This window comes from Pogoniulus pusillus, chromosome 19 (assembly GCF_015220805.1).
Source record: "Pogoniulus pusillus isolate bPogPus1 chromosome 19, bPogPus1.pri, whole genome shotgun sequence".
Taxonomy (NCBI): Eukaryota; Metazoa; Chordata; class Aves; order Piciformes; family Lybiidae; genus Pogoniulus; species Pogoniulus pusillus.
The window spans coordinates 6,253,328-6,273,108 of record NC_087282.1 but is presented as its reverse complement, the minus strand read 5'-3'; the positions used below and the strand labels follow the sequence as shown (position 1 = coordinate 6,273,108).

The window sequence follows — 19,781 nt, the reverse complement described above, 5'->3', positions numbered from 1 at the left end:
AAGCAGCTTCTATTTAAAGCTGGTATCAGATGTGGCTCTGGACTGTGACTAGCAGCCAAGCTGCCTGCCTTGCAGCTACGCTGGATTCTCAATAAACAACCCAAGCCAGCCTGCAGTTTGTTCCAGTCATTTATTGTCTATCATGGCATTTCAGAGCAATGAATACAGAGGCTTTGCTCTTCTAGGTTTGAATATGCTCAGCTATTGTACCTAGACTACAGTGGTCTGTATTTCATAAGTAAGTTGTACTTCATCACAGCACAGAAGTCCTTTACGGCTAGATCTAACACCAGAGTTAGGGGCCTCGTGGGTTCAAAGTCCGGGATTTAGGTGCCTAGGTCCTGGCGTGGACTTGGCACCCACTGAGGTGCCTGGACTCCTGCTACAGGGGACAGAGAGACTTGGGCAGCTCTAAAGGGTGATGCAGGAACCTGTCTACCAAGCTCTTCGTACAGGTCACTGGAAATTCTGCTGCACAGGTGAGATCTTCTGAAAAGCCATCTCTCCCTGGGGTCCAGACACAGATGGGTTGTGAGTGAGTGTGTGTGTTGAAAGCAAGTGTCTCCAACTGCTTGTTCTGTAAGCAGCACCTAAATCAGTTCTTGGATCTAGCCCAGGGCTTTTGTTGTTTTGTTTTTTTTGAGAGGCCTCTGGGTACCAGTGGGGTTAAACCACACTGAGTTTGTAATATATTGCTTAGAGGTGTTCAATTCTACAGAACTTTATAAATTTTCTATCAACAGTCAACTCTTTCAAATGAATATTGCTTTTTAAAACCAAAAATCCCTATTCCTGTAGCAATCCCTGAAATGTTGTTTCTGTTAACATCTGTGTCATGCAAAAATAGCAGCGTGTAGGCCGTTCAAAACTCAAAAGCCTGTCCAGTGGGAAAGTGAGGCACTTAGGCAAAGTGACCTGCAAGTCACTCGTGATCTATGCAAGACCTAGGAACAATCACTAGACCTGGATTCCCATTCTTGAGCTTGAGCCACTGGACAGGCAAATGTCTGGGCCTGCTGCACGATGGCAGCAATTACCTTTGCTGTGTCAAGATGGGTTTGTTTCATGGGTCATGCTTAAACTCACTCACTCTTCTGAGCTTATTTCCTGTACCTTTTCACTTCAGAAACCAGAGTAACTTGGTTCCAGTTCTCTGTTTTGAGAGCAAGGATGGATTAGAGTAAGGTAAGCATTCTAAAAACATCAAGTTGACTTTTCACAGACACAGGTGCAATGCAAAGACAACGTAGATGATGTTTTGGTACAGAAAGTCAAGTCTGTTAACCAGAGCATCTGTTGGTACCGTGTTAACACTTTTTGGTGTGCCAGATGGTGTGTTCTAGGAGCAATCTGGCTCTCCTGGAAGTCTAAAGAAGGCTTAACAAAACACACACGAGCCGTGCAGGTGAGTCCGTGCTCCGGCACGTGCTGGAGCTGCATTGTGTTACTGAGGTGGTGCAGGAATTCCTTCTGAAGTCACCTTAGACTTTTCTCTCTCCCTTTCTTCCTTCTCAAACCCTGAACAACAGATGGATCTGCCCTTGGGGTACCGGGCGCAGCACTTCCGCATCTCCTGAAGCACAGTTTCACACTTGGACTCCATGTAGTTGTTCGCTGGAAAACAAGAAGGAGACACTGAGTCTGCAGAGAGGAACAGCTTTTGTCCCCAGAGAGGATACATCTAGCCTAGCTGGGCAGGGTGTTTCTCTGAAAAGCAAGAACTTCTTACAAGCATTTCATCACCTTCTCTGCTCTACACAATTTTTAGTTTCAGCTGTCCAAAGGCTTGCTGTTGTGGATGGGAGCATCTTCAGTTCCTCACTTTTGTAGCTATCACAACTCACTACAGTAAGAATGAGATTTCCCTTGTTCCTGCCCTTCAGTCCTTACTTTCTTTAGCTTGTGTGTTTTTAAGCTGGCTCTTGTTATCCATGGTCTTAAACCTGGCTGCTGTATCACTGTAAGGTAACAGCTGTGTCACTGTAACGTAACAGCTGAGTGTAAAGCTAAGAGCACACAAAGAGGATTTGGTATAAACAGAGACATACAGACCCCTTCAGCACTCTGTCCTCTGTAAAAGGAAGGGGTGAGAAACAGGACTGCAAACCTCCTACTAGTAGCCTGCTGTGGCCAGGCTGTAACTTTGCAGCATAACTGGAGCAGGCAGCACTTGGCTAGACACCTGCGGCTGAATCCATCTGCACAGAGCCAGTGACAGGACTTCTGTCCACACAAAGGTCCCAGCTCTAGCCTTAGCCACGCAACTGCTACTTGACCTCCTCATACTTTTCTTCCTAAGCTTTTCCTTTTGGACACTGCCAGAGCTGAGGCACGGGGCTAAAGGAGCTCCTAGTCTAACCTAAGATGGCCAAACACAGCTACGCCCTGCTCTCTACCTTCTCCAGCTTGCCTTTGTCTTAGGCTTGGAGCTTTTGCTGCGCCAGGAGGTGCAGCCACTGCAGGACACAGCTGCTTTGTCCAGCATCCTTTCTGCCCTAGTACTTGACTGGGCAGCACACCACTGTTGGCAGAGGAGGCAAAGCCCACAGTGCTCTGCAGGGCTGGCTCAGAGGGAAGCCCTGTGGCTTACATAGTAAGCAGATCGAGTCTGTGGCTTGAATGAATAACCACCTGCCTCTCTGCACAGAAGAGCAGGGCATGCAGAGCTACCTGCTCTGCCCCGGGTCAATTCCTGCACAGCTGCATTCACCTCCACCACCACACCCCAATCCTGCACTGATTCAAAAAGACTAAAAGAAGCAAGAGCAACCCAGTGTGAGACAAACACAGCCAGCCCTGAAAAGCCCAGAAAGCAGCAGTGAATGCCTTCCAGTTAAGGAGCAAGCCAGCTCACTCTGACTGCTGGGCTATAAATTCCCTCCCTGGGCTGGTGTGTGAGCTGCTACACAGAGAGACCGCCCTTGAGAAACAGGCTGCGGGTTGCCACTGCTGTATGCAGGCTGGCAGGCTAGAAGGCACGGCAGGTCCCTGGACAGGGAACGGCGTCTCTCTGTGCCATAAGCTACTGCAGCTGAGTGCTCCAGGGCTCTCCTGACTGCTCCTCTGCCCGTGCAGGCTGGTTTCTAAACCCACACCTATGCAGAGGCACACTCTGCTGTCTGCCAGGGATGAATTTCTGAAAAGCACAAGGGTTGGTTAGACAAGGGATGGCAAAACACAGTGGGCACTCAGTCTCACAGAGGAAGATCTTTTGGAACAACAACTCACTCCAAGAACAGCCTTTGAAAAGCCAGCAACTCCCAAAAGTCCTGCTTCCACTTCTGCCCTGTGCACACCTCTATCACATCCATCCTTAGAGGGAAAAGGCTTTGCTGTCTTCAGCTGTGCAGCTCAGACAGCTCCACAGCACTCCAAAGTGACAGCCAGAGAAGTGGTGGGCAGTGGAGTGTGCGTGCAGCAGAGTCAAAGAGCTTCTTTGCTAGCACTTAAGCACCCAAACCAAATCTGTGCACAAAAACCCCCACAGATAAAATACTGGGGATGACATCCAAAAAGAGCACAGTCACAGATGGAAACAAAAGAGGGGGCAACATGAGCTTTTTAAGTGCAGACAAATGTTGGGGTAGAGGAGGTTGTTTGAGCTCTTTGTGCTGAACACAGCATCCAAAAATCAATCCTGGGAAAGGCAGACATCCACCAATAACTGACTGCTGCTTTTCCCTACTTTTACCCCCCTCAGCCACTGGGGTGGTTTTGTTACCTGCACAACCACTGCTTGCTGCAGCCTGCAAAGCCATCCTTCTACTTCCCCAGCAGGAAGCCCTCCTCCCTCCCTGCTGTATTGCAGCTAACCTGCTTACAGTCTGCACATAAATTAAAGGCAGGAATGAGCTGCCGTGGAACTGGCCTGGTTGCCATTAGTTGTAGCACCACCAGGCTCCTGCCTGCTTGGGCCTGGGCTAACACCGTGATTTATTCTCACACAAAACTCAAAGCATGCTGGCTAAGAACTCTACCAGGTGAGTTAGGGAGAGCTCTTTCCCACGTGGCTGAGCTGCCTTGGCACACAGAAATGGTTTCTCTTATCCACGCCACGAGGCAAAGCCTTTTCCAGGAAAGCATCCAGCATTTTTGTCTAATATTGTCCTCTGTAAGTAAGAAGCTTGCTTTCCCCAACACGAGCTCCCCATCATCTCCCTTGCTGCTACAAGTATCTAGCTAGGCTAATACAAAACAGAGGTCTCCAGGAGGAGGCCACTCACACCCTGAGGCCAGATCACATATACCTAACCCACTCCTGACAAACACCTGTCTGCCCTGCTCTTAAAGTACCCCCGGAGATAGAAGCTCTGCCTATTTTTCATACAACCCACCCACTCCCTCCCTCCCCTCTCTGTAAGGGAGATGATTATAATGTCTAGCTCTGCCTGCCTAAAGCTGGGTCTGAAGACTACCCATGAAATCTCACCACCAGCACGAAGAACGCCCCGAAACAAGCACAACACTTCGGTTCCAAGCACTCTGTTTTTGTGCTAATGGTCTCTTGTTAATCAAGCACAAAGGAATTCTATCAGACATTATCATTCTGCTTGCTTTCAAGCAGGTAATGCTAAGGTGCTTGCTTTCTTCCTTCTCCAGGTGAAAAGAGGGTTAAGTGAAAAGAACTAACTGCCACCAAAAAGCAAGACACCGAAAAGACAAAATAACACTTGATACCTTGCAAGCATTTCTGTATTTCACAGGCTTGTTTCTGGCAAGGATCCTTCAGGGGCATGTTCAGAGAACTAAAATGATAGGAAAATGTTACTGTAGGAAGAATGTAGTTTCAGAGGGTGGGGTGGGGCAAAACCACTATCTTAATGTCAAGGCTTCAAAGACCTCCTCATTTTCCCCCCTGTCATGGACAGTTCAGAAAAACATCTGTTTCTGCTTACAGATGCCTGCCAACACATACAAGAATTCTCTGTCTGGCTAAAGGGTGATAAAGTGGACAATGAATACAGGAAATTTTATGTTGCTAGGCTTGAAGGCCATTTTCTTTGGTCAAAATGTTTCCTGTCTCACTTGGATGAAGAAAGATCCCAGCAATAATTCAAATTAATATGGCTAAGTTTTAGCAATTCTGTGCTTGTAGACCTCATATTAAAACATTCATAGAACAGAAGCATTTGTGTAAAAGCCCCTTCTGAGAACTCTACACAACCAAGGATTTGGTGACAATCATATAACTAACTGCAGCTGGAGGAGGCATTTCAAAAACCACCTAAACAAGACAACTGAGTTGTGTCTGTTCCACAAAGACAAGGAGGGCTTTTTCCCTTGGTTCCAGGAGAAACTCTCTTAGAAATCTCCTCCCTCAAAAATATCTAGACTGGATGGCAGCTCCATCTTGTTCAAATCCCTAGAAAGCAGCATTTCAGACCCTCAGTTTGACTTTCTGCCACCAAGGCACCTGTAACTGAGACCTTTCATGAGAGACCAAAAGAGGAGCAAAAGCTGGTGGTGCTCGTAGTTGGATGGGAGACCTCTGCAGGAAAGCACCACTGCTACCCAAAGCGGTGGTGGGACTTCAGCTCATTCCGACACACAGCTCCTGCCCCAGCCCAGAGCTAGGGAGGGGCTGCCTTTCACACCTCTCATCATTCACCAGCCCACAGCACTTCTCAGCATCGCTAGGGCACTGTTCCTGGCATCCTGGCCAAACTCCACTTGGGGCAGTTACATTCTGCCTACCTAGAACTCTCTCCGATATTTCCCTTGGACAGAACACTCCTCTTCACTGCCTGTCCTAAACTCTTGTGTGATGTTGCTGTGTGTTGCTTAACTGCTTCCACCTCAGAGGTGGCTGCATTTCAGTGGAGAGAGAATTGCACAAAACATACAACGACATCTTCCTAGAGCCACTGCTCCTGAAAGACAAAAAGTCAGATTAAAGAGAGTGACTGGGAACAAAGAGAGCACAGAACAAAGCAGGGGTAATGTCTACACATACCAGATTAATCACCAGGCACAAGTTTAAGCAGCAGTTCTTCAACACCACCAAGCTGTAAGCAACAAGGAAAAGTTCAATACGTCTACAGTAACCGTGGCTGAGCTAATGGACTTCAATAATTATAACAGTCCTTTGGCGTCCCTCAGGGATCTCAAACGACTTCACAAATAGGCATGACTATGGTCTATTGTCGCCACCATCCTTACCATGAGATGGTGCTCTATCTCCCAAACGCGAGAGTTACTATCCCTGTACTGCTCACCCTGGGACAGCTGCCACATATGAGGCAGCCGGGATGGGGGGAGCTGGCTGGGTCGCAGCGCCTCACCCAGGGGAACCTGAACTCTTTGGATCCGAGCCCTCAGCATACCTTCCTCCTGGGGGGGGAAAAGTAACAAAGAGAGCAGGCAGTTACTGGCAATGCAGTAGAGGCACCTGCAACAGCAAAGCTACAAGCACGGGGAAGCTCGAAGGACACTTGCCTCTTCCGCAGCCACAAGCCACGTTTTGCGGTGCTCATCACAGTAAACACCCACACGTCGCACCCACAGCCGCACGGGAGGAGTGCCAGCGTGCCCTCCTTCTGCCATTCCCTCAGGCACTTCTGGATGCTCCCCTTAGGTGGATGGCATCAGCCCTCAGGATACACACACGGTCTCTTTAGCCCGGAATACATTCACGGAGGAAGCTCTCAGACCTGAAAGGCACCGCTGGGTGATGTCTGACTTACTGTGTGAGATGCTAAGTGCTGGCAGGTCCCTAAACGCCAGCTCGGGGAGCTAAGGAGGTGCCTAAGTGAAGGGGAGGTTCATAACAGGTTGCACACTTGAACACAGGTGCTCTATGGTGTCTGTAAGGCATTCTTGGGCAAAAGGTGCTATTGGTAGGAAGTTAAACCCTGCAACTATTGGCTTTGCTTATTCCACTAACAGTCCTATTAACAGTCTTTGTGCAAAATAGGGAGGGGGCAAAAAGGAGAAGAAAACAGTGGTTTACACAGGAGCTCTGTGGCTAGTGATGGTCTAAATCTCAAAGAGCAAAACTTGTGGCAAGAGGTGAAATCAGCTCAACAAGAAGGAGGATCAGTCTGGAGACAAAGCATGGAACTCCAACTGCAGGACTCTCATATTTGGAACTTGCAGAGCTGTCATTGTGAAGGGTCCTTGGTCTCATCTCTCAAGAGGGTGGCAGCATTGTCCATTCATGTACCAGCTTCTGGTGAGCAGCTCTTGTGGCCTTGCGTAGTTCAGCTTTGAGATGCTTACAGAGAGCCACTGATAACAGCAGGGACAAAGGAATTTTGGGCATTGAGGTGGTTCTTCCTGCTGGGATTTTTGTTCACCAGCAAGTTTATCCTGTGTACCAGGTTACAGCAAGCTGAGTCATTAGCAAATGAAGGTCAGAGGAAATAATTTTTCTCTTTGAACCCTAGAAGAGGTAATCAAAATGGTACAGACAGTCTTCATTCTTTATCTAGGTTTAAAGTAGAAGAGAATTTAGCTGTAAGACATGTAACATCCTCCTGCCATGAAGCAGATGCAATATTCCTATCCCAGTGAAACACAGTGGTCTTCTGAAAACTTGGAAAGGTCTAAGGTATATTTCAGGCAGGAGCAAGAAAATCTGGGTACAAAATAAAGTAGGGAGAGTCAGGCAGAGAAAAAAATTGTTACACATTGGGGTACATATATAACAGGAAATACACTCCCATGTTGTTCCACATCTCCCATCAGTGCTTCTCTACCTTTTTGAATCAAAGGCCCACACAGCCTTCTGGAAAACAAAACACCAACCATGGATGTCAGCCTGAACAGCACTGTCACAGTATGTTAATTTCTGGCAAAGACAACTTTGAATATTTTGGGGTTTGAGGTTTTTTTTTTCCCCCTCCCATTCTGTTTGTTTCCTTGCTCAATGTGTGGGAAACGTGTGTGTGCATTACAAAAAGCACTGCTGCTCTGGAGACCACTCTCTGATGCAGCACAGCCACTCCAAGCAATGCCCCAGCAGCTGGATCACCAGGTGAGCATTAGGGACGTGACAGCAGACTGACAAGCCTCACAAGGCCTTCAACACTAAGCCACGAGGGTTAAAGGGACATTTCTGCAAGTTAATTCCATGCTGCTTTACCTTAAGTCACTTCACAAATTTAAGCCCACGTGTAGAAATCCCAACAGTGCCCAACAGTGCAAAGCAGCCATCGCTACTGCCCGTTCAGTCAGCTGAATGTAATCACCCAGGTCGGAATTTGGCCAGGATGCTCTCCTACTCTGCAGGTCCATCACCACCAAAATTGCTCAGAAACTTGCTTTTGTTCCATCCAAACCTGAAATCTCCTTAGCTCATCATCCTCAGAACCAGGAGACCCAGGACTAACTTTAGCACTGAAAAACTCACTCAGTAAGCGAACGCTACTTCCTACAGCAAGTAAACTCTCCTGGGAGGTCTCCTATCCAAATACTAACTACAGGTAGGATGACTACAGCACATGTATGGTTGTCTTTATTGTGCACAAACACGGTGGCAGTGACAGCTACAGGACTGAGAGAACAAGGTCCCATGCAGAGAACACTGTGCAGAACAGGCAGTGGTTAACAGGTTTTTCACCCTTTGCCCTAGCAATTTGTTCCAAACTCCTCCAAACTTCATAGCTCTGAAGTTCAATAGTTGCCAAAGTTCAAAGGCCCAGCCTGGCCTCCCTTTTCACCAGTCTCTTAAGGCTGCTATGAAGGTGCCCCACTAGTGCCACAACTAAAATCTGGAGGTCAGGCAAAACTGTCAGTTTGGTCTGAAGTTAAGACCAAAGTCTGTCTTTAGTAGTCAAAACATAAGGAAGAGACAGAAGGGTTGAAAAACATGTGCTTAGACATTTGCACCTGAAGCTTTAAGAAAATCAAACATATATAGTTCCTCTTTCCACAGGTTTTATCAGAAAACAATATAATTTAAAGGAAAAAAAAGCCTGAAGGAAGATGTGGGTGCAAGAAGTAAGCTCAATTCTACTTAAAACAAGTTGTAAAACCAGTTTCTGATACACCTTGCTTCATGTTCTGGTAGATAAACCACATCTAACCAAAAGCCAATCAGCTGAAATGTGCAGGATTGCAGTGTCATCTCTTGACACAGAATTTAATGTGCCCAGAAAGATAACTGCAGAAGTTGAGCTATTTAAGGTATTGATTTGGAGATTTAAAGCTCAGCCCTCACAGACAGGAACTAGACTTGTAAGTCCATCCCTGGCCTTAGAAGTTCAATGCTGTACTGGGACATGGGTGGATTTCTGAGCCATACAAGATATGAATAAATGTGAAAATGGCCAGAAGAAGGAGTGTAGTACCTTGTAGTACAGACAATTTATTTGCTTTTAAACTGGATACATTAAAATACTTTACAAAAACAGCCAAAGAACCTGCTCCTGCTTGGACCATCCCTAGAGCCAGAGCTCTGCATGCTGAACTAACTCCACCCTCTACTGCCTTAAAAGGGGACTGAGTCAGATTGTTAGGAGAGTTTATCTGCCTTTGAGGAGCCAAGGGAGTAAAGCAATCCTGCAACTCAGTGAATTGGGCACAGGCTTGTCCTAACGCTGCTACACAGCTGCTGGACCAAAGCTGCCAGATTGGCCTTCTGGTGGAGATCAGGGAGCTGCCTGCACACCTCTGTGCGCGCAGCCTTCAGGAGCGAAAGGGCGCTGAACTTTCCCGAAAACCCCTGCCTGCACCTTGCAACAAGTCAGGGATCAGACGAGCTGGCTGCTGATGTAAGAGCATGTTGACTCACGCTAAAGCTCCTGCCTGGGGGGGTTGTACTCTCCTCTGCCGGCAGCACTCGACCCCAGCGAGCGCCGCCGTGACTCCACTCTGCCCGACCTACTGAGGGGTAGCAGATGCTCACCGACCAGCCGGGGTTGTCCAGCAGTTTGGGGAGAGAAGGTCTAGCTTTGGTAGGATCTAAAGAAACAGAAAGACAATGGGAGATGGACGGAGCGTGGAAGGAACCCCGAATAAGCAAGGGAACGACGAGGAAAGGGTTGTGGGAGCCGGGCCTCGCAAAGAGCCGGCCGAGAAGCGGGTGTAGGGCCGGGACGGACAAGGGGGGCAGGGAGAGCAGGTCTGGGAGGGGATGTGCGACCAGTGCGGACGGCGAGCCGACTGTAGCGCGGAGAAGGCGGGAAGGATCGGAGAGGCCCGGCCGCCGCGGCGAGAAAAGTGCGCAGCACGTCTCCATAGCAACTACCTCCCACCCGGGCCGGGCCTGCGGGGCTCGGCGGCCGGCCCTCGGCGTGAGACGGCATCAGGAGCAGCGGGAGGCGCCGAGAGGGGCCCCTCGGGCCGCCCACCCGCGACCTACCTGCAGCCAGGCGCCAGGTGACAGCCAACACCGTATGCACCGAGCAACGCCTTCCCCCGCCCGCCCCTCTGACCCCGCAAGCCTCACGCCCCGGCCGCTCGCAGGTCCCAGCGGCCGGTGCGCAGCGGAGCCCCGCCCCGAGCCGGGTCGAGCCGGGCCGCCCCGCCCCGTTCCCCTCCACTCCGCCACCCGCCCCGTCCCGCCCTGCCCCGCCCCGCCCCGCCGCGGGCAACGGCTGCAGCTCGGAACCCCGGGCTCGCCGTTCGCGTAGGGGACACGGCGCTTCCGCCGCGCCGCACCGCCCGCCTCTCCGGAAGCCAGGCTGCACCTCCGCTGCGCCGATTGGCTGGGAGGAGCGGCGAGTCTCGCTGGGATTGGCCCCGCTGGCGAGAGCGGGCGGGGGAGGCGGGGCTTCTGGGGAGGGTTGGAGAGGATTGGCTGGGAGGAGCAGCGAGTCTCGCTGGGATTGGCCCCGCTGGCGAGAGCGGGCGGGGGAGGCGGGGCTTCTGGGAAGGGTTGGAGAGGATTGGCTGGGAGGAGCAGCGAGTCTCGCTGGGATTGGCCCCGCTGGCGAAGGCGGGCGGGGGAGGCGGGGCTTCTGGGAAGGGTTGGAGAGGATTGGCTGGGAGGAGCAGCGAGTCTCGCTGGGATTGGCTCCGCTGGCGAGAGCGGGCGGGGGAGGCGGAGCTTCTGGGAGAGGTGGGGCAAGCGGGGCGGCGAGCGACAAGATGGCAGTGCAGGCGGTTCACCTGGAGGCCGATGCTTTCCTCGTGTGTCTCAACCATGCGCTGAGCACGGAGAAAGAGGAGGTCATGGGGCTCTGCATCGGCGAGGTACCAGAGTCGATCTGGGCTTGTGGTTTGCCGGCTCTTACCTTCCGAGCAGGGCTCGGTCACCGCGGCAGGGAGCGTTGTGCAGGCCCGCGTTGAACGGTTCCCCGCAGCGCTGTGCCGTCCGCCGCTAGCGTACAAGCGCAATCGCGGTTACTGTGGAAGTCAACGCGTAGAGTTAGATAAACTGCTCCCCGAGGAGCGGCTGAGGGAGCTGGGGTGTTCAGCCAGGAGAAGAGAAGGCTCAGGGGAGACCTTACTGCTCTCCACAACTATCTGAAAGGAGGTTGTAGCCAGGCAGGGGTTGGTCTCTTCTCCCAGGCACTCAGTGGCAGAACAAGAAGACACAGCCGCAAACTGCGCTAGGTCAGGTTTAGGCTGGACGTTAGGAAGAAATACTTAACGGGGAGAGTGGTTGGTATTGGAATGGGCTGCCCGGGGAGGTGGTGGAGTCACCGTCCCTGGAGGTGTTTAAGAGGAGACTGATGAGGCTCTTAGTGCCATGGTTTAGTTAATTAGAAAGGTTAGGTGATAGGTTGAACTCGATGATCCTAGAGGTCTCTTCCAGCCTGGTTCATTCTGTGATCTGCTTGTCCAGCTGTACTCTGCTGTGTCACTTTTTCTCTGCTGAAGGTGCAGGAGCCAGCCTTTGCCTTGGGGAATGACTGTTGCTTTAACAAGAGGAGTAATCTGCTTTTCTTTCTGTGTCATTAGGTTGACACCAGTCGAATTGTGCATATCCATTCTGTCATCATCCTGCGCCGCTCGGATAAGAGAAAAGACCGTGTGGAAATCTCACCAGAGCAGCTTTCAGCTGCTTCTACTGAAGCAGAGATATCCTTTGGAAGAGACAGCACCAGATTGGCCAGTCAAGTGGTTTACATCAGACCTCTTTTTATCTGCTGTGTTTTAGTCTTGTAGCCTGCTCGAAATTGTCTGCTGTTTCTCTGCTAGTCTGGAGTGCTGTCTGGCAATTGCCCTTCTCTGGAGTCTTTGGTGATTCCAGCATTTGCAGAGCAATTGTTATAACTGTTTCATATTTTCAGTTTTACCTGTGACCAAAGCCACAGAAGTGTGTTTTGGGGAGCAGTTCAGGGAGACTGAGGAGTTGAAAGGTTAGGAAGTCTCTTTCTGAGTGTGGTGCACTGGGAAGCCTTTATATAGACTAAAGGATGGTGTTTTGGACAGCTTGCTGCTATGTCACTGTACTGTAACAGGCAAATTAAATCCAATGTGCTTCTGCAGCAGAGGCATGCTGCCCAAGAAGCTTCCACCAGCTATGTGCCGTGTCATCCCTCTAAAGGGATCTGGAATTCTGCTGACTGATGAGAAACTCTTTTAAAGCTCATGTTGGTTTTCCCTGTGGAAAAAAACAAACCTTCTTCCATTTGTTTTCTTGGTTTCAAAAAAGCACCTTGACTCACACACAGGTTGGCTGAAATGACTGGACGTCCCATGAGAGTTGTGGGCTGGTATCACTCTCATCCTCATATTACTGTCTGGCCATCACATGTTGGTAAGAGCACTCTTGGTCTAGGTTCTATGTGAAAACTTACAGCTGGATAATCTCATTCCTAAATATGCTGGATTTTCAGAGCTGCACATCCCAACTAGCAAAGTTTGGTTTCTCAAATAGTGTCATAGAATCATACAATGGGTTTGGTTGGAAGGGACCTCCAAAGGTCATTTAGTTCAAATCCCCTGCAGTCAGCAGGGGCAGCCTCCACTAAAGCAGGTTACTCAGAGCCTTGTCGAGCCTGACCTTGGGTAGCTCCAGGGGTGGGGCCTCATCTACCTCCCTGGGCAGCCTGTTGCAGTGTTCCACCTCCCTCATGCTAAAGAATTTGCTCCTAACATGCAATCTAAATTGACTCTTTAATTTGAAGCCTTTTGCTTCTTGTCCTATCCCTACAGGCCTTTGTAAGCAGCCTCCTTGTAGACCTCCTTCAGGTAGTAGGTGGGCTTCAGGAACCTCTGCCAATACCCTTGTTCCTGTCCATGTGCTCCAGGTGCTCATAAGTCACTGATCCACTAGTACTGTTCCTCCAGACAGGAAAACTAGACTTGGGGTGTGGGGAGCAGCAAACTCCAAAAAAACCAAAAGATGTGGGAATCACAGACCTGCTGTAGTGAGTTTCAAGATCAGAGTTAATGCAGAAATTAAAACTCTGAAGGTGTGTGAATACATGTTGGAGATTATGGCTGCTCTTCCACTGTGAGGGTGACAAGAGCCCTGGAACAGGCTGCCCAGAGAGATTGTGGAGTCTCCTCCTCTGGAAACATTCAAAACCTGCCTAGATGCATTTCTGTGTCACCTACTGTTGGTGATCCTGCTCTGTCAGGAGGGTTGGACTGGATGATCTTTCGAGGTCCCTTCCAACCTCTAACATTCTGTGATTCTGTGTGATATTTACACTCTTTCAGGTGACCACTGCAGTTCTCATTTTCTTGTTTCTCTGTCTACAGACGTCCGCACACAAGCCATGTATCAGATGATGGACCAAGGTTTTGTAGGGCTTATATTTTCCTGCTTCATTGAGGACAAAAACACAAAGGTAAGCAACTCAGAAATAACATTTAAACCCCAGAATGCTCATGAGAAACATCAGCCCCAGTGCAAAGCTGAAAGCATTGCATGCAGCCTGCAGCTCTTGCTCAGAGCACAGTCAAAGCATAACTGGAATGGTGATGTTTAGATTGTAATGCCAGTGACAGAACAATGAGTTACTGATTGCTCTGTGCTGATCCACAGTTTGGCTCTCCAGCCAGCAGAGCTGGGTTGATAGTGGGGTTCTGGGGCTGCATCAGGTGGCCACAGTATATGTGTGCACTGCAGTGTGCAGCCTGAAGGAGAGGAGGCTCTGGAGAGATCTAATAGTGCCCTTTCAGTAGTTGAAGGGGGTTACAAGGAGGTTGCAGAGGGACTGTTTGCAAAGGCCAGCAGTCATAGCACAAGGGACATTTAGATTGGATGTTAGGAACAAGTTCTTTAGCATGAGGATGGTGGAACACTGCAACAGGTTGCCCAGGGAGGCATTCGAGGCTCATCCCTGGAGCTATCCAAGGTCAGGCTCGACAAGGCTCTGAGCAACCTGCTTTAGTGGAGGCTACCCCTGCTGACTGCAGGGGGTTTGGACTAGATGACGTTTGGAAGTCCCTTCCAACTCAAACCACTCTGTGATTCTATGAATGCGAGTTGCTCTTCATCTCTTGAGTCCAGGATATACAACTTAATTGCACCTCTGGCTTCTGTAGAAGATGCTGCTGTAGCATGAGATAAGTTGGCAGTGGTCTGTCTTCTCTAGGTGTTCCAGGCAGCTGTTTTAAGATTTTCTTTCAGTTAATGAGTCTTTCAATATCTGCCTGTAAACAGCTCCAGCATGCTCATCAAAGTGCACCTTTGCAACCTGTTAAGATACTGTTCTAAAGCAGATTCTTCTTTCTAAAGGAATATGTGGGCCTAGCCTTTTTTGCTCTTGGCATCTGACTTTCTGCTGTCTCTCTTAGACAGGCAGGATTCTCTACACCTGTTTCCAATCCATTCAGGCCCAGAAGAGCTCTGAGTGAGTACAGCTGAATTAGGTCCAACATCAATTTGTGTTTCATCTTGTCTGGGTTGTTCTTAAATTGAAGGGAAAAAATTAGTGTCTTGTAGGCTTCACATGAGAAGCAAATATTGTATAGAGATGCCTGACTGAGGTCTCCTTACTTCTCCTAATGCAGGCTGCTTGAAGATTAGGACTAATTAACTTAGTCAAGATAATTAAGTGCCTTAAAATTCGGTGTAGGATGCTGCAGTCTGGGTATGAATTTGTGCTGTAATCTATTGTGTAGAAGGCCTGCCCTGCTGCTTTCAACTCTAGAGGTTGAGCATTTAGGCTTACATAGTGGAGAGTCCCCAGTGCATGCTGTGACTCATATTGTCAGTATTAGCCACCCAGTTGCTAGCATTTTAGCATTAAAATATAAGACAAGTTTGTGGCTATAAAAGGCTTTCACTTGCATATCAACTCAGGCTTGTGTTCCCAGAAGTACAATCTGCAGCAGCTTTGTAGAAGTCCTTTTTTTCTCTCTGTTGCTTTGAAGATAATTGTGTTTTATAACCCTTTCAGATATGAAAGGATTGAAATTCCTATTCACGTTGTCCCCCATGAAACCATTGGGAAAGTGTGTCTGGAATCAGCTGTAGAGCTGCCCAAGATCCTTTGCCAAGAAGAGCAAGATGCTTACAGGAGAATTCACAGGTAACAAGAGTGAGGCTGCATTCCTTTCCAACACTGCTTTAGTAACATGTTTTACTGTTTTGCTGTGCTTGGTATACCATAACCTTAGCAGAGGTGCAGAAAATCATTAGCAGCTCATGTGCCTTCGTAGGAGATCTGATTTAATGCCTCCATATTAAGAAGTCTCAAGTTGTGCCAGGGAAGGTATGGACTGGATGTTAGGAGGAAGTTGTTGCCAGAGAGAGTGATTTGCTTTGGAATGGGCTGCCCAGGGAGGTGGTGGAGTTGCTGTCCCTGGAGGTGTTCAGAAAAGACTGGATGAGGCACTTAGTGCCACGGTCTAGCTGATTGGACAGGGCTGGGTGATAAATTGGACTGGATGACTTTGGAGGTCTCATCCAACCTGGTTGATTGTGTGATTCTAAGTAAAATTCCCTCAGCCTCACACACAAGAGCTAAATGTAACTTCTTTGCTGCCATAGAAAAAGCTAGAATGTGTGTGAGCTTATGGGTGACACTGCAGTGATTTGTCTGTGTGGGGCAGTAATTAGCGTTTAACTCCAGTAAGAGTGCTGAGAAGTCTGAGGAATGAGATAAATAATCATCTTTTGGGGGTTTTGTTGGTTTTCTTTTTCACTTCTGGTGCCCAGCACTGCTGTTTGTGCTGTCAGCTCTTTCTTGTCCTTGTCAGAGTCTGAGGTTCAGCAAGTGAAGAGGTTTAGATGTAACTGCAGTGTAAGTGACTTGTACATAGCTAGTTCTACAGCCTGGGTTTGCTTTATTCACTGCTCTCTTGACCCTAACCTGCATTCTGTTCCTTCTGATAGCCTCACCCATTTAGACTCCGTAACCAAGATTCACAATGGCTCAGGTAAGGATTCTCCTTTTTTGCTTACAGAGTTTTGAACAGGGGTGAGTTTGGCTCTAAATTCAGGGGGCAGGAAACCACAGCTGTGTAGCATTTCTCATAAAGAGAGAGAGAAAGCAAAGAACTATAAAAGCTCAAACTTTGGGCTTTTTCTGTGCCATGCAGTTCATCTCCAATCACAAATGCTGTGCAACCCAGAGAATTCCCTGAGATCATTATCCTGTTACATGAAGTAATTGCAATAGACCTTGGGTTGGTTTAGGGTTGTGTTTTGGGGGTGAGTTTGCTGTTAATGCTGCAAGGGGAATTTGGATTTGGTGAGTCTTAGTGTCTGATCTATGCACCTGCTTGCACCTCCTGGCACATTAAGTGCATGTAACATCTTTGCTTTTACCTGTGAGACATGAAGAATACTAATCCTGCTTCTGTTCCAAGATAAATACCCCATTGTTCATTCTCACCTGGCAATAAATGACCAATGAATTGGCATCTGTGAGGAGTTGTGTGCAGATTTCCACATTTGTATTGTGGGTTTGCCATCCCTCCCCTGGATGGAGCTCAGGTTCAAGCAGCTTGTTTCCCTGTTTAGCAAGCTACTGATCCTGGCTTTCCCATGGGAATATCTGGTTGCTTTGTCCAGGATGTTGGCTGTCTCTAATGCTCTTGGCTGTGGGGGTTTTGTAGCACACTGAGCCTTTTACACATTTGCATTGTCATGAAACGTTTCTGCTTTTTCCAGTGTTCACAAAGAACCTCTGCAGCCAGATGTCTGCCATCAGTGGGCCGCTCCTCCAGTGGCTGGAGGACAGATTAGAGCAGAACAAACAGCGAGTGCAGGAGCTGCAGCAGGAGAAAGAGCAGCTCCTGGAGGAACTAGCTGCTTTAGAGTGAAGGAGGCAACATAGACCTTTCAGAAGACAAACATGGAAAAAAAAAAACCTCTGCAAGACCTACTCCTGGCTGAAGGGTGGCCCAACATTGCCTTACAGGGAGGATACTGCTGTGCCTCTTCTCTTGCCCCATGCAGCAAAGAGCACTTCTGCAGGATAAGGGCTTTATCTGCCCCAGCTTAATGGAAAGCAGTGGTGTCTTTCCAGGTGCTGCGCGATGCAGTGCCCTTCTAGCTCAGTGATGGGGGTGGGTAGCACATGAAGAGACTTTAGTTCTGGAGGACACACACCTAGGGAGCAAAGGGGTTTGTCCTCCCCTGTCTGTTGACAGAAATCTTACTGCTTTATATGTATTCCAGGAGCCTAGAACAGGAGAGTTAGAGGGGAAAAAAGTGTTTCTCTGCAGTCATATCTGATGCTGCCAGCTTCTGCCTTTTAGTGGAATCAGTTGACCATGACTTGTATCTAGTAATGGTCTGGGTTGTCTACACAGGCAGGTAAGACTTGGTGGGAGGGAAGCTTGGGAGGAGATGTGGCAGAACTTGGACATAGGATCTGTGTGCAGCATACTCAACACCAAATAAAGTATTCCAAAGCCAGAGCTGTTTGGAGTAGGAATGAAATGGATGCTACAGAATGCCAGTGGCTGCAGGTGTTGGACAGTGTATTTTATTTCATGGAACTGGTGCATGCCCAGCACTGAGATTCTCTACAAAATGGACATTTTCTGCTCAGTGGAAGCAGTGTAGTTTCTTCCCAGAGGGAGAAAGGTTAAGATGTTGAGAAGAGAACTGATAGATATGCAAGCCTATCATTCCTACATGCTGAACTGAATTGCATTCAGTCTGATTTCATTAGATAGAAATGAAATAAAATGCCTAATTCTTCACATGTTCTTGCTACTGCATAGCAGAGTATCCACAATCATGTACATAGTCATTTGCATTCTGTTGTGGGGAGTCATAAAATCATTTTAAGTTGGAACAGACCTTTAAGATCCAAGTGCAGATGTTAATCCAGCACTGGCAAGTATCTCCTTGTGAACAAAGATACCAACAGCACAGTTAAGACTTCTGTTTCAGCTCTTTGGTTCTTACCTAAGGCCTTGGACACTCAAGGAGATGAAAATAAGCTGCCTGCATTTCTGCAGTGGACGCTGTGATGGCTTTGACAACTCATTGGTTTGGCTTGCTTTGGGAGAATGAAAGTAACCTAGCTGAGAGAGAGGTGTACACTTCCTTTCAGTGAATAGCAAATATTAGCAACTGTAAATTGCTGTCAGACCTTGGAAGCCCCTCAGCTAGCTTGGTTTGGTCAGACTTCACTTAATCTTTCTGCATTGACCTTGAACAGTAGAGCATCTTTGAAGTAAAATGCTCATCACTTATGTTTCCCCCCCTTAAATTTAAATATTTAAGTAGTTTTTGAACTGTCAGTGTCTGTTTTGCTTTTGTTTTCTATTTCATGTGCTCCTTACCTTGATCTCTGCCGAGGATGGGGTGGTGCCAGGCTTGGTGCCCCAGGGGCACCAGGCTTGGTGAGAGCTTCTTGGAGGCTGCTTAGCAGCCCTGGGCCCCGTGGCTGTCCGCTGCGATGTCCGAGGACATTCTGCCAGGCATGTCCCAGCTAAAGCCAGAAGAAGCTCTCCTGCAGGTCCAGGCCTGCAGTTCTGTTACTCGCCTTGTTTTGCTTCTCAGGTTCCTAAGATCTGAGCTGGCACTCGTCCTGGGGTAGCATTAACTCCATATTATCAATTCTGTAACTGGGATAGAGGCTAAAGCAAAGTGGCAGGCTCAGGTTTGCTGGGGCTGTGAAATGGCTGCCAAGGGAAGGTGAAGACCATCAGGAGCCTTCGGAGCTGCCCCGCGTGTAGAGCTGCAGAACCCGAAGTGAACGCGCGGTGGCAGCAGCTGGCCCCGGGCGAAGCGCGGCGGCACCGCACACACAGGCGGGATCCGCCGCGGAGCTCGTTTGCTCCTGAGCGTCCCGCTGGCCATCCTCGGGCCTGGGTGCGTGCACTGCAGCTTTCCTCACCGCTCTGCGGTCACGGCGCTGCTGTGCTGCACACGCAGCAGGCTTCCTGCGCGGGGCTTGCCACTTGCAGACCAAACACCGATGCCTTTTGCCCCCCGACTCGCCATCAGACACGGCACATAGAAAACAGGCACAGTGGTGGGTCCTCAGCCACCGACCCTAGAGCCCTAGAGGCTCCATTCTCGCTCTGTACCGTAGCTCTGCTCTGCAGCCGCTCCAAACGAGCCCTCGCTCGGCGTCGCGCTGCAGCCCCCGTGCCGCCGGTGCCGGCTGCGTTCCCCGCGGCACACGGCGTGAGGCTCCCGGGCCGCGGCGAGCGGCATCGTTCTGCAGACCAGCAGTCTCGGTAACCAGGCAGCACCCGAGGCAGGGCTGAGGACAGATGTGACAAGGGCTCCGTGCAAGGTGGCTTCTCAGGTCTTGCATTGCAGTTTCTTTCCTGTGACGCCCCTCAAAGGTAACAGCTGGAGCAAAACTCCAGTGGCCGTGGTGGAACCGTGAGCATCGCGTTCAGAACCGTCTTGAATGTGTAAAAGATTAGAAGAGTCTAAATTAAGGAGACTGCGACCACTCTGGTGCAACCCATAAGGAACTGGGAAGAGCAGCTGGATGAGCAGAGATTAGTGCAGGAAG

General features: G+C 49.3%; 3 protein-coding genes across 5 annotated transcripts; 1 reads left to right on the top strand and 2 right to left on the bottom strand.

The window, feature by feature from the left end:
• Positions 1 to 116: 116 nt before the first annotated feature.
• CMC4 (C-X9-C motif containing 4) lies at positions 117 to 10,385 on the bottom strand. 3 transcript variants are annotated; one of them, XM_064159055.1, is made up of 4 exons: positions 10,304 to 10,385; positions 9,848 to 9,903; positions 4,678 to 4,745; positions 117 to 1,614 (listed from the first exon to the last, which is right to left on the bottom strand). In XM_064159055.1, the coding sequence occupies exons 3-4, from the start codon at positions 4,733 to 4,735 to the stop codon at positions 1,445 to 1,447; spliced, it is 228 nt and encodes a 75-aa protein (XP_064015125.1). In that variant the 5' UTR covers positions 4,736 to 4,745; positions 9,848 to 9,903; positions 10,304 to 10,385; the 3' UTR covers positions 117 to 1,444. The 3 variants fall into 3 exon arrangements, with proteins under 3 accessions (XP_064015125.1, XP_064015124.1, XP_064015123.1); XM_064159054.1 differs by lacking the exons at positions 9,848 to 9,903; positions 10,304 to 10,385 and adding an exon at positions 9,734 to 9,812; XM_064159053.1 differs by lacking the exons at positions 9,848 to 9,903; positions 10,304 to 10,385 and adding an exon at positions 5,695 to 5,778.
• On the bottom strand, positions 5,780 to 9,824 carry MTCP1 (mature T cell proliferation 1). The gene is made up of 5 exons (XM_064159052.1): positions 9,734 to 9,824; positions 6,436 to 7,576; positions 6,160 to 6,330; positions 5,954 to 6,005; positions 5,780 to 5,870 (listed from the first exon to the last, which is right to left on the bottom strand). Exons 2-4 carry the CDS (start codon positions 6,541 to 6,543, stop codon positions 5,958 to 5,960), a joined length of 327 nt encoding a protein of 108 aa, XP_064015122.1. The 5' UTR covers positions 6,544 to 7,576; positions 9,734 to 9,824; the 3' UTR covers positions 5,780 to 5,870; positions 5,954 to 5,957.
• Positions 10,386 to 11,013: 628 nt separating the features above from the next.
• On the top strand, positions 11,014 to 18,549 carry BRCC3 (BRCA1/BRCA2-containing complex subunit 3). Its single transcript, XM_064159050.1, has 8 exons — positions 11,014 to 11,136; positions 11,848 to 11,968; positions 12,563 to 12,649; positions 13,600 to 13,688; positions 14,641 to 14,696; positions 15,246 to 15,377; positions 16,184 to 16,227; positions 16,964 to 18,549. The coding sequence occupies exons 1-8, from the start codon at positions 11,032 to 11,034 to the stop codon at positions 17,113 to 17,115; spliced, it is 786 nt and encodes a 261-aa protein (XP_064015120.1). The 5' UTR covers positions 11,014 to 11,031; the 3' UTR covers positions 17,116 to 18,549.
• The last annotated feature ends 1,232 nt before the right edge of the window (positions 18,550 to 19,781 follow it).